The following is a 16074-nucleotide window of genomic DNA, read 5'->3' as shown; positions in this document are numbered from 1 at the left end:
TGTCGTATACTGAACGGGCTGACATGTTTCTCCGGAGGGAATCAGGAGACGGACGTTTAATTTAAACACAAACTAACAGACCTAAATCCACGGATAACGGATAGGATCCATAAGAACAACAACGCGGTGCATCGGCCTGCTCCTGCTTGACCATTAATGGTCATAAACACAAATCAGTGTGAGCTCAGTGAGCAGGAATGTTCACCGCTTGTAAGGACAATCTGCAGCTGGACAGCTCACAGGTCGATTTTGTGATACAACAGTTAAGTAACAAGGTTAATAATGATTCATGCACCCCTGTGAAGGACTGCTTGACACAAACACTCAAACGTTTGTGATGTCAAGATATAATTATCATAATAAATCATAATATAACCTGCAAAACTTGTGACACTTGCTCTTTTCATTACGAACTCTGCTGAGGGGAAACGAGCCAGAAGTCATTAGCCCTTATTGAGTTCTCTTATTAAAATGATACCGATCAGAAAAGAGGGGATGGAGATTAACGGCAGGAATTTTTCTGTTGAGGAAGTCGATAATTCCTATTTATTCAAGGAGCAAAATACGATGCTATAAATTGCAAATCAGTTTCAACTTGTACTCAATTGAATACAATACAAAGGCAAGATATTTAATGTTCAAACTTATAACTTTGTTTTTTCTGTAAATATTCTCTCATTCTGAATTTGATGCTGCAACGTTTCAAAACTTTTCGATCTATATTCAGTATTAAACTGAATATAGATCGAAAAGTTTCGCAAATCATTGTATTCCATTTTTATTTACGTCTTAACACAGCGTCCCAACTTTTTTTGGAACTGGGGTTTGTACATGTAACTGGTTACAAGCCTGTTTTTAGCCTAGCAGTTGTTTATGGCTTGCAGCCCCTACCAGCCAGCTGAGAGGAGTCAGCAGACGGTATGGATTATTTATAGGTTTTACACAGGTTTTTCCAAAATTGTGAATGACTGCAACCACAGGAGGTCCTTGAGCATACTGTCATGAACGTGCACAAAAGACTTTGGGCTGATGGGTCCAGTGGTGTGTGAGAATAGCTGCGGACAAGCTCAAGGATGTCAACATCAATGGCGTTCTCTGCAGTGATATGGTTTGCAAAGGAAAGACAGTAGTTAGTAGTAGAGATGTCTGCCTTCTCTTTAATATTATGGAACTAGATGTCACTTTGTGTTGCTTAAAAGGCTTTTCACACTGCACTTAGACCCAGGCTAAAAAAGCTTTCACACTGGTGCAATCCTGACTTCAGCCTAGGGCTTGTTGGCCCCGCTCCAGAGTAGGGTTACCCCTGGGTTTGTGGGGTCATCCCCTGAAAATCGACTAAACTCAGGGCTAAAAAGTGCCGGTGTGAAACAGGGCTGAAAGAGTGGAGTAGCCAGCCTTAACAGAGCTTAACCTTAGCTTAACAATACGTGTGTGAAAAGGAGCTAAATAAGCCCAAGGTTAACTCTCAGCCCAGGATTAAGGATAGACCAGGGCTAAGAATAAGCAGTGTGAAAAGCACATAAGACTCTGGGGTGTGATTAGGAGGATTTTTACTTTTAAGTTAGACAAAAACAAGTGAAGACAAACAAAACCCAACCAAACAAACGATCAGTGAAGCTCAGCGAGCAGGTAGACGGCCCTATAGGGAGAGCTCTACCCGGCAGGCACGTCTCTAAAGGGCAGAAACACAGGAGGGATGAGAGGCTGTGGCCTACCGGGACACCTGAGCCTGCGTTTACCCTCCGGCGCACAAACAAACACACACAGAACTCATTTATATTGCATAAGAAAAAGATAGGCAGTGTACATAGGTGGTTATAGAATCCTCCCATTGGGAACAGTGGGTGATTCCCCCCAGTACTCCCAATCATCGAGCCCTGCAGGCACTCGCTGCTCGCCTGACAAACACCCCGCCATCTTGCTGCTATGCAAATCTCATTATGTAACAAATGTTGTATTATGTAATATCTGTAGTGCTTTACGTCTTTGAGATGATACGCTCGATAAAAGAAGAGCGTGAAGGGAAAGAAAAGGAAAAAGGCTCACTTTGTTTAATCAGGGAGCTCTTTTCATCAGCCTGTCGGCGTTGACTGACAGCAACATAATGCCTCTGTTGATCCTCCTCACTGACAGATTCACACACTTACCGGTGCAAAATAAGCAGGTTAAACAGTATAACATTTCCCCTGCATTGTGCCTCATGCTTTCATCCTCTCTCAGCCTTGTGAAAAACAACCTGGGCACAGTGAATACCAATGACAGAGGCGGCGTGCACGTCTGAGATTACAGCCGGCTCTGCGAGCAGACCAGAAACCTGAACCTGACGCGTCTGTCCGCGGGGGGACACGAATAACAAGACCGGCAGCACGGGAGACAGACATTCAGCCTTTATTAACAGAGTATTTACAGTCAGGGGATAAACAGAGTCAGAGTGTTGATGTGTGTCACTGTGCTAAGTCTGTGAATCCTCGTAGAGAACATTCGCCACCAGAGCTCGCACTGCTGCTGGGTCCTCAGTGTCTGTGGAGGGAAAACACAAATGTTGCAGTGAATATTAACAGAGGACACTCAGCGTGAGACCAAATAAACATTATGACGACTTTATTAACAGTTAAAATGTCTTCTTCTTTCTCAGCAACCATTGAATGGGTTGCAAGGAAGTTTTGTTCAGACATTCCTGCTCACATCGAGATGAATTCTGTTAAGTTTGGGGACGCCCCCAGGGGCCAAACAGACAGAGACGTGTCACAGGCAGACGGCGGCACAGGCGCCTCAAAAATGCCTTGGCACCAGGCGAAACAGCTGGTGCACCTGTGGAGCGGGTCTGCGAACGCAGCCGGGCGATCAAATATGATTAACGAGGAAAAAAATGGACTCAAGCAGACGTTGAGCTCTGTGCCACTGGATGAGAAAGCCCATAAAAAGCAGAGGTTTTTGGGTTTCTACTGTTTCTATCACATCTGCTGGCATCAAAACAAGGAACAAAGTGGTGACGTAGTAAAACTCACCTCTTGCTTGATTTGATTTGTTGCCTGGACCGAGTGTGACAATGACAAGCGATGCAACTCTGCTCCTTGTGCCGAAAAGCTGAAAATATAACTCAACGCTACAACTTCTCCTGCGACACACTGAACTCCTCAATGACAACTTAAAACCACCGATCACGTAGGAGGAACTGTCAACGTTCTGGCATTGTGACGGAGGACTGACAGTCTTCATCATCACCCTTTGGCTAAAGGGCAGTTATTAAGGTGAATGAACAGCAGGGAGGAGCTGGAGAGCTGCAGCTGACATTTCTAGGAGGTCAGGGTGAGGCAGGCAGCAAACACAGCTCTCGTCTTTTCTTCTTTTGTACTTGGAATGTTTGCTGTTCGTTGTTTTCAACAAGGCTGCAACCGACGATTATTTTCATGAGCTGAGATGAGCTCGGTCTCAGAGAAGTCTGCAGCGTTTCTGGATGTTGTTGATATATGTCTTTCTCTTTGCATAGCAGAGTCTTAACTTGCATTCATAGATGCAACGACCAATTGTTTACTGACAACAGTTTTCCACAGTGTTCCTAAGCCCATGTAGTATCCTTTATACAATTATGTGGGTTTTTAATGCAGTTTTTAATGCGGTGCTGCCTGAGGGGTCGAAGGTCGCAGACATTCAGTGTTGGTTTTCAGTCTTGCCTCTTACATGCAGAGATTTCTCTGGATTCTCTGAATCTTTTGATGATATTATGGACTGTAGATGCTGACATTCCTGCACTTTTGTGTTGAGAAACATTCTTAAACTGTTGGACTATTTCCCACACAATGGTCAACCTCACCTCATGCATGACTCTTTAATACCCAGTCATGATACTGTCACCTATTAGCAGTTAATTCACAGTCTTTCGTTGCTCCTGTCCAAACTTTTCGAAATATGTTGCAGCATCAAGAATAAATCTTATCAGTTTGAACATTAAATATCTTGTCTTTGTACTGTGTTTGGAATTCTGATTGTAAAACTGCATATGCAATAAAATGCACCTTAAGCTATTTTCAGTGGCACTCTGGGTGCCTAAATGGCAGAGAGAGATTTGACATGTGCGTTCTCATGTTGACAAAGCCAACTATCTCCTCCTCCACACTCTACATATCAGACACATTTTCACACTTTTATTTTCCCTCAGTCGTGTCATTTTTTTTCCCCTCTCTCTCCTTCCTTGTCCCTAGGCTGCTACATCAGACATGTTCCACACTGGGTTAGGTAACAAGCCTGCGAAATCATAGTCAAAAGAAACACAACAGGGCCCAGAGGTTGAATTATTAACACAGGCAGCGGGAAGCTACGCTAACACCACCACAAGGCTTCAGAAAAATCAGCTGGAACCTGCGTTTTCATCTGCAATCAATGCTCCGGTTGAGTCCTGCTAATCATGTGCTCGTGTGTTAAGTTTCCACTCTTTTTCTGACATGAAGCGGCTGACTCACCGGTCATCCACGCAGACCAAAAAACACAGATTAATTTCTAATTTACTCAGACGTATCCTCTCCTGTAGAAACATTTTACATGTGACGTGCACTGAGGCTGAAAACGCACGATGACAGAAGCGAGATTAATGTTCTAACAAAGGAAATAAATAACCACTGCGCGCATTCATAATGATTAACCAAGCTATTGACTCAGTTAAACGTCGTGTTTGTCGGGAGGACTGTGTTTGGAAAGACTCTGGGCGGCAGAGACACAATTTTCCACAGAGAGAGGAGGGCACGGGAGATAAAGAGAAAGAGTCAGGGAGCAGTGTCCTCGGCTTCTGTGCTCTGTGTGCTTGTGGATTACAGCCTCTCTAAAAATACTTCAGCCTTTTCAGCCCAGTTGACTGACAGGCTTTATATACATTTGGATGTAGAGATGAAAATGCTGGATTTGAGGTTTCTTGGATGAGTTTCCTCCCTGACCTCTTTCTCTACGTGTGTGTAAATGTATGTGTAGTTAATTTATTAAAGGGTGGATCCATTGTTTTTTGTTTTTTAAGGTTTTTAAATCATTCTGTTGCTGCCCAGTAGTGTTCCTTATGCATTCAACTCCAAGCATTCAAATTTTAGTTGACGTGCATATGTTTTAGCATCAAAATGCTATTTTCCCACACCCTTAAAGCTGTAAAAACGTTTTTCTGTGTGACCTGATGCAAGTTTCTGCATAATGACATGTCTACAGATAACCCCCGGTGTGCCTAATGTGCCCCTTTGTGACTGAGTCAAGCCTTATTTGAGAATTTTTAGCTATATTCCTCTCTCCCTAGCAATTACCTATCATTACTACCTACCTATCATTCGTAAGCCTTCGCCCAGTAACTTAGCCAGTATTGTGGGATCCAAATGTGTGCAAGCAGTGGATGTTTTTCCTTGAACTGGAGGACAAGCAGGACGCAAGGGCTTCTGTTTGCACGTGCAACAGGATCGTCACCGATTGTCTCTGACTTCATGCCTGCTTGCAAAAAGCTTGTGCTTGTGCAAAAATGCTGTTCCTACTCTCTCATCTGGAGGAGAAACAAGAAATGCAAATACTGCCAATCAGCTGGTACCTACAAGGCTTCATTTGCAGTAAAATGAACATAAACTCAGCTGAGGTTATCTCTGGCTGAGTTGCTAGTTTAGCTGCCTAGCTAGCTAATGCACTAAATCAGTGCATCTAACCTACTTCTCTGTGTCTGCTTATGACTGAGAGGGTGTTTTTACATTTGAGGAATGCAGATTGAGTCACCCTTTAAGGAAAAATCAGACAATGGGCTGGCAACAACATTTTTTGTCTTTCTCCTGACCTTGTTCATCGTATGAGCTTAGCAGTTATGGATAAGAGAGAACATGAAAGGTAGCAGGGGGTCTTTGCTCCGTCTCTCTATCAGCTAAAGGGTTCTTGGTCGGAATAAACGTTGATGACCCCTGATTCAGTGTGTCAACATGCTGATATTTATTAATAAGCACTAAACACAAAGTAGAACTCAGATTTGTACCAAATTTCATAGCAGTTGTTGAGATATTTCAGTTGAGCAGCAGAAAGGTTGACACATGCAACTTTTCTCAACCTCTCAGTAAATCAGCTCTCTGACGATACAAGGAACACTTAATCATTCATTAAGTTTCTTTTCGTCAGTTTTGTTTTAGTTAATTTCGGTAACATATTCACTCAAACTCCAGACTCGCGCAGATGAAGACATTATGATTCTTAACCCAAACAAGTGGCTCTGCAGAGAAAGACAGACCATCTGCGCGCGATTCGTGCGACGGGGCCGGATCACTTTGTTCAAATCAGAGAAAAAGTTAAATCTGTGAATGTGGCAAGTTCTCTGAAATCCCTTATCCGTGCCTCTTAAGAAAGAACCTGAGTGTGCGTGTTGCTCTTGCATGAGGCCCGTTAAAGTTGCCAGGACGCAGGATCTCGTTAGCAGTAAAAATCTGTCATGTGGGGATCATTTTTCTCTTCCTTCCTTATTAGTATTCCGGTCAGAGCGCCGAGTTTTACAACAGCCGAGTCGACTACAAATCGTCGCAGTTGGTCTCTCGTCCAATTACAACAATAAACAAGAGGAGACGTCGGTTTGAATTTGATTAGGGATTTTCCAATCTGATCCGAAGCCGCTTCCTAATCACTGCCTCTGAGTCGTTGCGGGTGTGCTTACCGACTCCCAGGAGCTTCAGGAGGCTCTTAAACTCGGGTTTCTCCTCCAGGACTCGTAGCAGGTTGGTGGACTCCATGCGCTCCAGCTCCACTTTCCAGTAGACATAGATTTTGTGATTGAAGCTCACATAAACCAAACAGGGGCTGTTCTTTCCCTCCTTACACGTATACTGACCTGTAAGCACACACAAAACATCAATAACGCTTCATATTGTGGGCAGTTTTCACTCAGCATGCTGTGATTTAGTGTGTTGTGTGAATCCTAATGAACACATCAGCGATCCTCAGCTGCCGGGCTGCTAATATGAGTCTCTGTAGCAGAGCCAGCGTCCACACAAACAGAAACCAATCTAATCTGTTTTAATGATCCCACAGAGCAGGCAGAGGGGAGAACGGATGGGAGGGGTGCACTGTTTTCACACACACTCACTCTGTAGGTGCAAAGAAACAATCCCCAATAGAATCAGGCAGATCAAACAGAGTCTCTTGTCTCTTTCTCTAATCCACTTACTACTCTACATGTCATATTAGCTCCCTCAAACGCACCACGGCTTGTTCAAACACTGCAGAAAGATTTGAGAGGGCAGACTGAGGAGGAAGAGGGAGAGTGCAGGGGGAGGTGAGCCTGAAGCTCAACGGTGCCACCTACTGGTGTCATGGGATGTTTGCGATTCTGGCCACACACACACACACACACACACACACACACACACACACACACACACACACACACACACACACACACACACACCAGCGAAAGCAGAGGTTCAAACCACTGGACTGTGAAGAGTTATGTTGGCCCCAAACTAGAAGATAATTGGGCAGATTTTGGGGTCAGTTTCACTCCTCCTGACAATTCTGGGAGCGTTTCTGAACAGTTTTTCTGCCCAAATGACATCAGCTTTTCAAGCTGGACCCTGTTTTCCCATGCTCTGAGTGGAAGTGACTAATGTGGACAACAATTGTGGGAATTAGTCCAGTGCTCAGCTAAATTACAATTACAGGCAATTGTGCACCGGCAGAGTAAGATCCCCAAAAGTAGTTGTTTTTGCCACAGACAAGTTCAGATTGTTACTCTAAGGCTGGGCTGCACCAACAAGGATTAATTTTAAACCTGATAAATCATGGTTTAACTTTAAATTATGTTGCACCAAACTTTTAAACTAGCTTGAAATGAAGAAAAAATAAAATCTGTTGCACTACAACTTTCAACTCCAATTTAAGACGTGATCCTGTGTTCACTTTTTAACTTTAAGGGCTGCCTTTCTGAGATGGACAGAGAAAAATATTTAAGTTCTACAGGAAATTTAAAGGACAGAGTCGACCCAGCTGAGTTTTACGAGGCGTCTCTTCTTTATTTCACTCCAGTTGATAATTTGGCAAACAGTTTTTTTTCAAAGGACAAAATCAGAGCCATCATGACTTTTTTAGCTAGCTAGCAAACGATAATTTAAAAGTGTCGCTCTGTGAATCGGCTCCATCAACACTGACTGAGTACGATCTGCAGAAACGCTGTATATTCTGGTAAAACATCAGGACGGTATGAAAAAACAGGAAGCAACCAAATCTACATACGATCATCTGGTGTCACGTATGAGGTCACTTACCTGCACAGAAGGCGTTGACGTTCTCATCGAACTGAAACCGCACGACTGTCCGATTGTGGTCAATGATGTAGGTTTGACCGTCCCAGGCGCACGCGACCACCTCCTCTCTGCCGTCTCCCTGGAAACAAACACGCATCATTGCCACGAATTCTTCTGAAATTACTTATTTTTATTTGATGAATTTTTACATTTTCAGAAATAAAGTCTCTTTTTAATGTTCGCTCAGGAATATTAATCAAACTGGTGTTGATTTATTAATTAATTTTAACAATGTGTTTCTGTTTTTGCAAACAAACTCAACAAGGTGAGAAGTTAAATGAGATTTTCCGCTGCTGTTAAATTACTTTTTAAAATCTAATTATGATGCAAATGTGCCAAACATTCATGAGTTTAAACTTCAAACATGAGGATCTTTTAAAGAAGTTTTTCTGCTTTACTATGACCTAATGATTGTCTACACCAAATCTAAGCAACAGACTGACATAAAACACACAAAAAAACTGTACAGAATTATATACATGCATACTAAAAACATGCTCTAACAATAGATTGAGATGTTTGTTAATAGTTAAGCTAAAACTGGCAACAAAAGCTGAATATTGGCATTGAATACAAAGCTGACTATAAACTCCATTTACAATCCTACAGATTATATCAAACCATAATTTGAAGTATTGGGCAAACTGCTCTATAAAAGCCAAAGTATATATATGTATATTTTTAAAGTTTTTGAAGAGAAGCAGGTAATTATCAGCTATTGTATAGACTGAAAAAAATCGTGCCTCCCTAATTTTAAAAAATCTTTTTCTATAAATGGGCATCATTACTGTTTGTTCATAATTAAAAAAAACTGTTATCTTGAAAGGAGAAGGAGCAGCTTCACAGATATCACTGAGACACTGGAGGAAAAGCAAGAAGACACTAGAAAATACTAAATAAATACGCAAAAACTCACAGTAACGTCGAGCTTCTGCAGCGCAAAGAGCTGATGATCCACCTGGACGGACCACAGCAGCTGCTCTGAGCTGTCCATCAACTTCAAGGTACCTTTGAAGGCAAAAAGAAAAGAAAGTCTAGTAGTTTCATATTGAAGAGCAGTTTTTATATATTCTGCTGCTGCTATTAGAGATAAAGAATACATCAAAAAAAAAATTGAAGAACTACTGAAGTGTGTTCTGGCAGATACAGATTCAGAGAAGTTTGCTTTTAAAAGCTGCTTTCGCAAATGTTTGTGTCTGTGAAAAAGACAGTGACATGAAAAAACATGTTATTGCCAACAACTTGAGAAAATCGATGCTGCTCTGTGAACTTCTGACACCGCGTCACATCCTCGACAAATAACAGTGTAACTGAAACACAGCTGGTAATAGTTTCTCTTGGATATAATTCAATAACCTCTGATGTTTTTTGTGAAATCTCTCCTGTGTGTTGGCACGTCGGTGTGTCAACAGGAGGGAGATTATGAGTGTAAAATGTTGGCAGCCGGAAGCCTTCGCTGACGATAATCCCACAAGATCCTCTCTTCTTTAAATATTGATGGACTCTCCAGCTGCTCTGAGGGCTGTTTGCCAGTTATCTGCTGCTGCCAGGACGATCGTCTGCGCCGGCAAACAGCCACCGAAGGGTCAGAACTGTGCTGCTGCTGCGTATACAGTAAGCGAAGCACAGGACATATGGCACTTTTTTTTTTACCTTGCTATGCAAATATGTTGTGCTGACTGACTAGTTCTGGTCCAGGTCATGTTCACACTGGATTTTTAAAGGAGAAATCTGACATTTATTTACTGCAATAAATCATAAAATGCACAAAATACTTCAGTAACACTCCAGCCAGCATGTTATCCTCTGAAATTTCCAATCAGGGCTGGAATAACTGTATTTGTTTGTCTGTTTTACATCAATTAGAGTTCAGATTAATGCTGAATGTTTGCTGAATGAATAAGCGTGTGTTTATGAGTCATAATAAATCATTAATAATCTTTTAGAAGGAGTAGATGTTTATCACAGTTAAATTGAGCAAAATGTTAATGGAGTTTGGCGGGCAGTCACTCCACAGTGTGTATTTTCAGAGCAGTGGGCTTTTGTTTTCAGGATAACAGGCTTAAAAGGATAGTTCACCCACAAAAGAAAAAATCTATCATTATCTGCTCCTCTAATGCTGACTGAAGGTCAGGTTCAGTTGTTTTAGTCAACAAAACACTGCTGGAGTTTCACAGGAAAAGAGAGTTGCAGTTATCGTCAAATTACAATGTTGTGCTCATCTTGAACTCCTGCAGCCTGCCTGAGCTTCCTCGAGTCTGTGGAGGAGGCGGCGGTGGGGAAACAACTTGCTCAACTCAATAGCCACTATATGCTTTGACCCACAGGTCTAAAATCTATGTAGCTGTCATGATGTAAAGTGTGTATGTGGTGATTTTCACAGCTGTTACATTGAGCATCGCCTCATTAACGCTCCTCAAAGACGACTGACTGAAGACGAGAGGAGGGACAAAGTACGGGCACATCCAGACAAAAATATTAAGCTGCAAGATAAAATTATCACTGTGTGGTTATTTATCCTGTCTGGTGTCACCAAACGCTCCCAGAAAAATAACTTATAAATGAATCTAATTATAAATAGTGGTGTACAGATGAAAACAAGACAAAAAGAGACCTCTTGCGAACTTCTAAAGTAAATGGATGAGGACACAAACTCAACACACATCTGGTTTAACTCCTTTTTGCTTTCTAACTGACGACGGACAATCCTCAAACTCACGTTACCATGGTTACACAATGATACTGTACATCAGTAAAGGCAATAGATTGATCAATTTCTTCACAGTTGACAACCAGCAGATGGATTTAACAGTCGTTTAACTTTTGAGATCATCATCAATCATAAATCCCCTGTGGATTCTGTTTTCACGCCACAAACAAACATCTGGAGCGAGAGCCTCGTTTTCTTGCCGTCTCTGTCTGGTTGTTTCGTTTGTACCAGAGTTTGACTGACAGCTTTTATATCAGCCCAGAACAACCAGACTAAATAACAGGGTTCCCCCAGGGTTCTCCGAGTTAAAATCAAGACCTTTTTAATACCAGTCAGAATGAAATCCAACGCCAACAAAAATATGAAGGCTAGAATGGAAACTAACTTCATACCACCCCATATTTTGGATTTAAACTTTCTCATTTTGTGGTGACAAGTTAACATTATCTTGTTAGTAGCAAGGTGCAAGACATTTTCTTTTCTTTCTTGATCTTTTAAAATTAAATTCAAAGGCCTCATTTTGAGAATATTCAATGCTTTTTTTTTTAATACTTAAAAACTCTGCAGGCACTCTGAAACGGACAAAGTCAATTTGAATCGAGCCAAAACAGGTTCAGCGTGAAAGCGCCCTTAACAAAATATACTAATCTTAGTTAATAAAAGATTTAAAACGTGTTTAAAATTCCTGACTCACCATCTAAAGTGCAGAGAGCGAACAGCCCACATTTAGAGGATTCCTCTTTTGAACCTGTTGAAAAACACAACATTTAACCTGTGAGTTACAGATTTAAAGTGTTGAGTGGAGTAAATAAAAACACACTAACTGTCACTGCGTTTCCTCCGTTTGGTACCTTTACTGATGCTGCCAATCAGATGAGTGGACACGTTCTTGTTGTGAATCCGCCCGGTGGTCAGATGGAGAAGAACGTCTCTGGAGGGTCCCTCACTGTGAGAGTGTCAGAGAACATTTCACATGACCGATCACAGTTTGTCTGTTACCTATGTGTCTGTAACCGCAGTTTGAAACACGGTCTACCTTCCAGGAGTGGCGGGGGCGTCTTCTCCGGAGCTGGAGGAGTCCTGTTGCGTCCAGGAACACAGCAGGATGGCGTAGCCGCAGCCGGGCTGAGACACCATCAGCTCCGGTAAACCCTCTGGGCCCGGATTCACCGACAAACTGTCCACCTGCAGCACAGACGTCATCATTAAACATGGGATGCTCAACTTGGTTTGCAAAATGACAGAAAGAACAACAGAACGAAAGAGACTGTTTTGTTTAAGATTAAGATCCTTTTTGTTTAACAAGAAACAGATGTTTTATTGCTCTGACCGAGCTAATTCCATTTATAGAAACAGTAATTTGATCATCATCATTTCATTCAAACTTGACAGAAACAAATTAAAACTCACCACAAACATCCTGGTTTGTCTTTACAGTGTTCTAAAAATCACTAGCACTTAATTCCCCACGTTAGATATGACAATATTCTGGCTGTGTGCGCCTCAACGCTGGTTCTCTGAAGTTTGACCATGACCTAATTCAGTGTTTCCCAAACAAAGTGTCAGACATTTTAGCCTGCTTCATAAATGAAACAAAATAAGTGTTATTTAGGTGGAAATAACAGATTCTTGTTCTTTCCTCTCATCAGTAAAGCAACATACACATTTTAAATGGTTTATAAAAGGTAACCTGTGGATATAAATTGTAAATTTTGTAAAATTTCTTCCATAGTTTTAATTATTTGGTGTCCTGAATAAAATCTCCTGTGACCCACCTGTGGGTCATGACCCCGTCTTTGGCAATGTTTCTGCAAATGGAGTCTTGAACGACTGTTTCTGGTTGAACAAAAAGGACTTTCCTCTTATGTCTCTATAGGGATCCTCTCTGTATTGTTGTCAGAAACTTGGAATAACAATCTGAGCCTGTCAGTGGCAAAAACAAGCGCTTTTAGTGGACGTACTTTCAGGCGCAATTACCCATAAAGATTCCATTTTAGCCCATTTCACAGCTGCAGCAGCCTCCCTCAATACTGAGCCAATTTTTAAAAACTGTCCCCATTAGGTGCTTAGAAACAAATGCATGGAAAATTAAGGTTGAAAAATACCAAAGTTACCCTTTAAGTCTCTTTAAGTCATGCACCTCACATTTTCAGTGAACACAGGTTCAGATAATTAATTTTGGCTTCCTAGGATCACTTCCCCTGGGGTTGACAGTAGCTGAGGTGAGGCGTACCTGCCCCTCCAGGAGCCACTTCTTCAGCAGGATCAGCTGTCCAGACCCAAGCTCTGAACTGTCAGACGGCTCCTCCCAGCGGAAAGCTCGCACCACCCGGTCTGTGTAGCCCACCACCAGCTCGCAGCGCCCATCACCATCTATACAGCACAGACATACACACACACACACACACACGCTTTGGTCAAATTCACAAACACAATACAAAGGCTGCATGTAAAATATATAAGAAAGAGGAGCCAGGATTCACCGATGTCACTGATGAGGATGACTTTGGTGTTGGCAGGAATATGCTGGGTGAAGAGCGGCCTCTGGTCCTCAGAGGGCGTGAATTCATGCTGACTGGATGAATCTGATTTACTCGCAGCAGCAGCTGTCAAGTCAAAGAGGTGAAACCAGCCCTCCGCTCCCACAGCCACCACAAAGTTCTGTCAAACAGGACAAAAAACCCACACAAGGTCGGGACCATTACCACCAAAATATTCTTGACACAGTGCTGTAGATCATTTATTTTTTCATGACTCACCTTTCCTTTGTTGCAGACGTCTCCAACGGCAACACAGGTCAGCTGGCAAACCAAGACATAATAGATGAATAAGAAAGAAACAAATTCAGTCTGAAATAATGAGCAGAGGTTTCTGGCGTCTCCACTGACCATGCCCACGCAGGTTCTTGTGATCCAGGGCTTGGAGTCATCGTTCTTGTACACGAGCAGTTTCCCACTGGTGTCTCCCACAACCAGCTCGTTCAGCTACAGCGAACAGAGACAGACAGCACGATGACTTAGCCTTAAAATGGAACAAATGTTTTATGTTTTGCAACCACGCAGTGTGAGAAATAATCTGAGAAATGGTTTTAATCATGGTTTAGATCCTAATATTTTGGGCTGACCTGCTTTTTTTTCAGACTAGTTTATTTTCTAGTTGTTAAAGACAAATAAAGAGTATAATTAAAAGGCTGCATTCACACTGAATTAATGCTCCCACAGGAATATAATGAGTCCAGCTAGGTTTTATTTTATATCAAGCTGACTGACAGAATGCCTTAACTAGAGCTGCAACAATTAACTGATTATTAAATAAGTCTTCAACTATTTTGATAACTGATTGATCAGTTGGAGTCATTTAAAAAGAAAAAGTCAAATTCTCTGATTTCAGCTTCTTAAATGTTGTTATTTTCTGCTTTCTTTACTCCTTTATGACCATGAACTCAATATATTTGCATTGTGAGCAAAAATGACATTTTCCACCGTTTTCTGGCAAACACCTTTTAATCAATTAACCGAGAAAATAACAGATCTATTAGTCGACTATTAAAATACTCGCTAGTTGCGGGTTTTTCACACAATCTGACACAAAATATTACTTGTAAAATGATTTTTGGGATTTAACGATGATGTTTTTGTCCCTCTAGAGTCTATGATCACAACTGTGTCCACAGCAACGGTCCGTTCCTCATAGCAACGGTCTGTTATACAGAAATAACAGACCTAAGACTGTTGTGATGTAATAATTCACATAAATATGGCTGCAGTGGAAAAAGGCCTCTAGAAACAGAAACAGCAAACAATTCAGTAGAAACAACTTGACTGACTCAGTCCTGAAAAGTAGAATGACAGAAAAAAAGCTCCTGTGAGATGAGACAGAAAGTCACTCATGAGCTGTAAAAAGATGAACCGAAAATAAGAAGAATATTTTATTACCGAGTCGTTGTCTGCATCTCCCAGACAGATGGCATGAGGAAACAGAGTTCCTGTAAAATCCAAACTGACACGCTGAACGTAGTTTAAAGACCGCATAACTGTTAGCGTTACTTAGGGTTTTATAACCGATAAATCTCCTTAAACATCTGTCCAGCTGCTTCTTTCATTAGTTGTTGAGTTGACAGCTAACTTAGCTAACATTAGCTTCCAGCGGCTAAGGAGCTCAAATTAACGTTTGCTTCTCCTAAACGGCTCGATAAAAGATGACATCTTCACCACCAAACTGTCTTCTAAAAATACCCGTTTGCTGAATTACTTTAAAGCTTAACTGTATAATTTTTAAATGGCTAAATAGCGGTATAATTGCTAACCCGGTTGAACACACGCGCTTCTTCCGAGTAAACAAAAGCACGTGACCACAGAACGTACGGAAGCTCAGTGTGGACAAAAATGTCTGCGCAAATCTAGTGTTAAGAGAGTAAAAATAGTCTTTCAACATTTTAAAATGATAAAAATAATGTGAATAACAATTAATGTAATTTAAAGAAAAAAAATTACTAGTTTAATAAATGTATAGCTTATTTGTATCCTGTAAGACAATACAAATAAACTGTTTTTACATCAATGATGTTGATGTATCCCACACTGTTCTTTAAAAAACATTTCCTTATTCATGATTATCATTATTATTAGAATGCCAAAATCCCACGTCAACAAAATTTACAGGAAGCCAGGTTTTGTCACATTTAGTAGGGAATTCGACAACTTTTTATGTAGATTTTTTTAAATGTGCTCTTGTTTTTATTTTGTTTTATATCTTTTTTTGCTCCCTTTTGTATGAGTTTTGTACATGTAAGTTCTTTAAATTAAAGGGGAAACGATGTCTGTAATGTTTATATATATATATATATATGTATATTTGTTAATTAAGTAAATAAGAAACAAACAAAAAACTCTATAACTGTTTTGCAAACCTTTTAGTATTACTCGTGGTCAGATGTGTTATTACATTTTCCTATGAAAATGTATGATATGCATGTTTTAAAGGTTATTTAACTGTGCCTTGGTAAAGTTGGATTTGCGCTGCTGTTTTGTCTTGACAGATGGTAAAATGTTGACATCTAGTGGGGGATTA

General features: G+C 41.1%; 1 protein-coding gene across 1 annotated transcript; it reads right to left on the bottom strand.

Annotated features, from left to right (window-relative positions):
* Window positions 1–2372: 2372 nt before the first annotated feature.
* On the bottom strand, window positions 2373–15345 carry itfg2 (integrin alpha FG-GAP repeat containing 2). The gene is made up of 12 exons (XM_084711276.1): window positions 14940–15345; window positions 13893–13988; window positions 13764–13805; window positions 13488–13665; window positions 13238–13377; window positions 12041–12189; window positions 11856–11950; window positions 11699–11752; window positions 9211–9302; window positions 8256–8373; window positions 6650–6823; window positions 2373–2520 (listed from the first exon to the last, which is right to left on the bottom strand). Exons 1-12 carry the CDS (start codon window positions 15033–15035, stop codon window positions 2453–2455), a joined length of 1302 nt encoding a protein of 433 aa, XP_084567402.1. The 5' UTR covers window positions 15036–15345; the 3' UTR covers window positions 2373–2452.
* Between the last annotated feature and the right edge of the window lie 729 nt (window positions 15346–16074).

This window comes from Lutjanus erythropterus, chromosome 22 (assembly GCF_056507025.1).
Source record: "Lutjanus erythropterus isolate fLutEry1 chromosome 22, fLutEry1.hap2, whole genome shotgun sequence".
Classification (NCBI taxonomy): Eukaryota; Metazoa; Chordata; class Actinopteri; order Lutjaniformes; family Lutjanidae; genus Lutjanus; species Lutjanus erythropterus.
The sequence above is the reverse complement of the archived record's forward strand: the minus strand, read 5'-3'. Positions and strand labels throughout refer to the sequence as shown.

Bases quoted from the DNA above. Each gene is read 5' to 3' on its own strand.
- itfg2 (XM_084711276.1), bottom strand. From the start codon at position 15,035: ATGCGGTCTTTAAACTACGTTCAGCGTGTCAGTTTGGATTTTACAGGA. The intron at 13,989-14,939 runs GTAATAAAATAT...TGTTCGCTGTAG, and splicing joins GAGATGCAGACAACGACTCG to CTGAACGAGCTGGTTGTGGG. The intron at 11,753-11,855 runs GTACCAAACGGA...GTTTTTCAACAG, and splicing joins GATTGGCAGCATCAGTAAAG to GTTCAAAAGAGGAATCCTCT.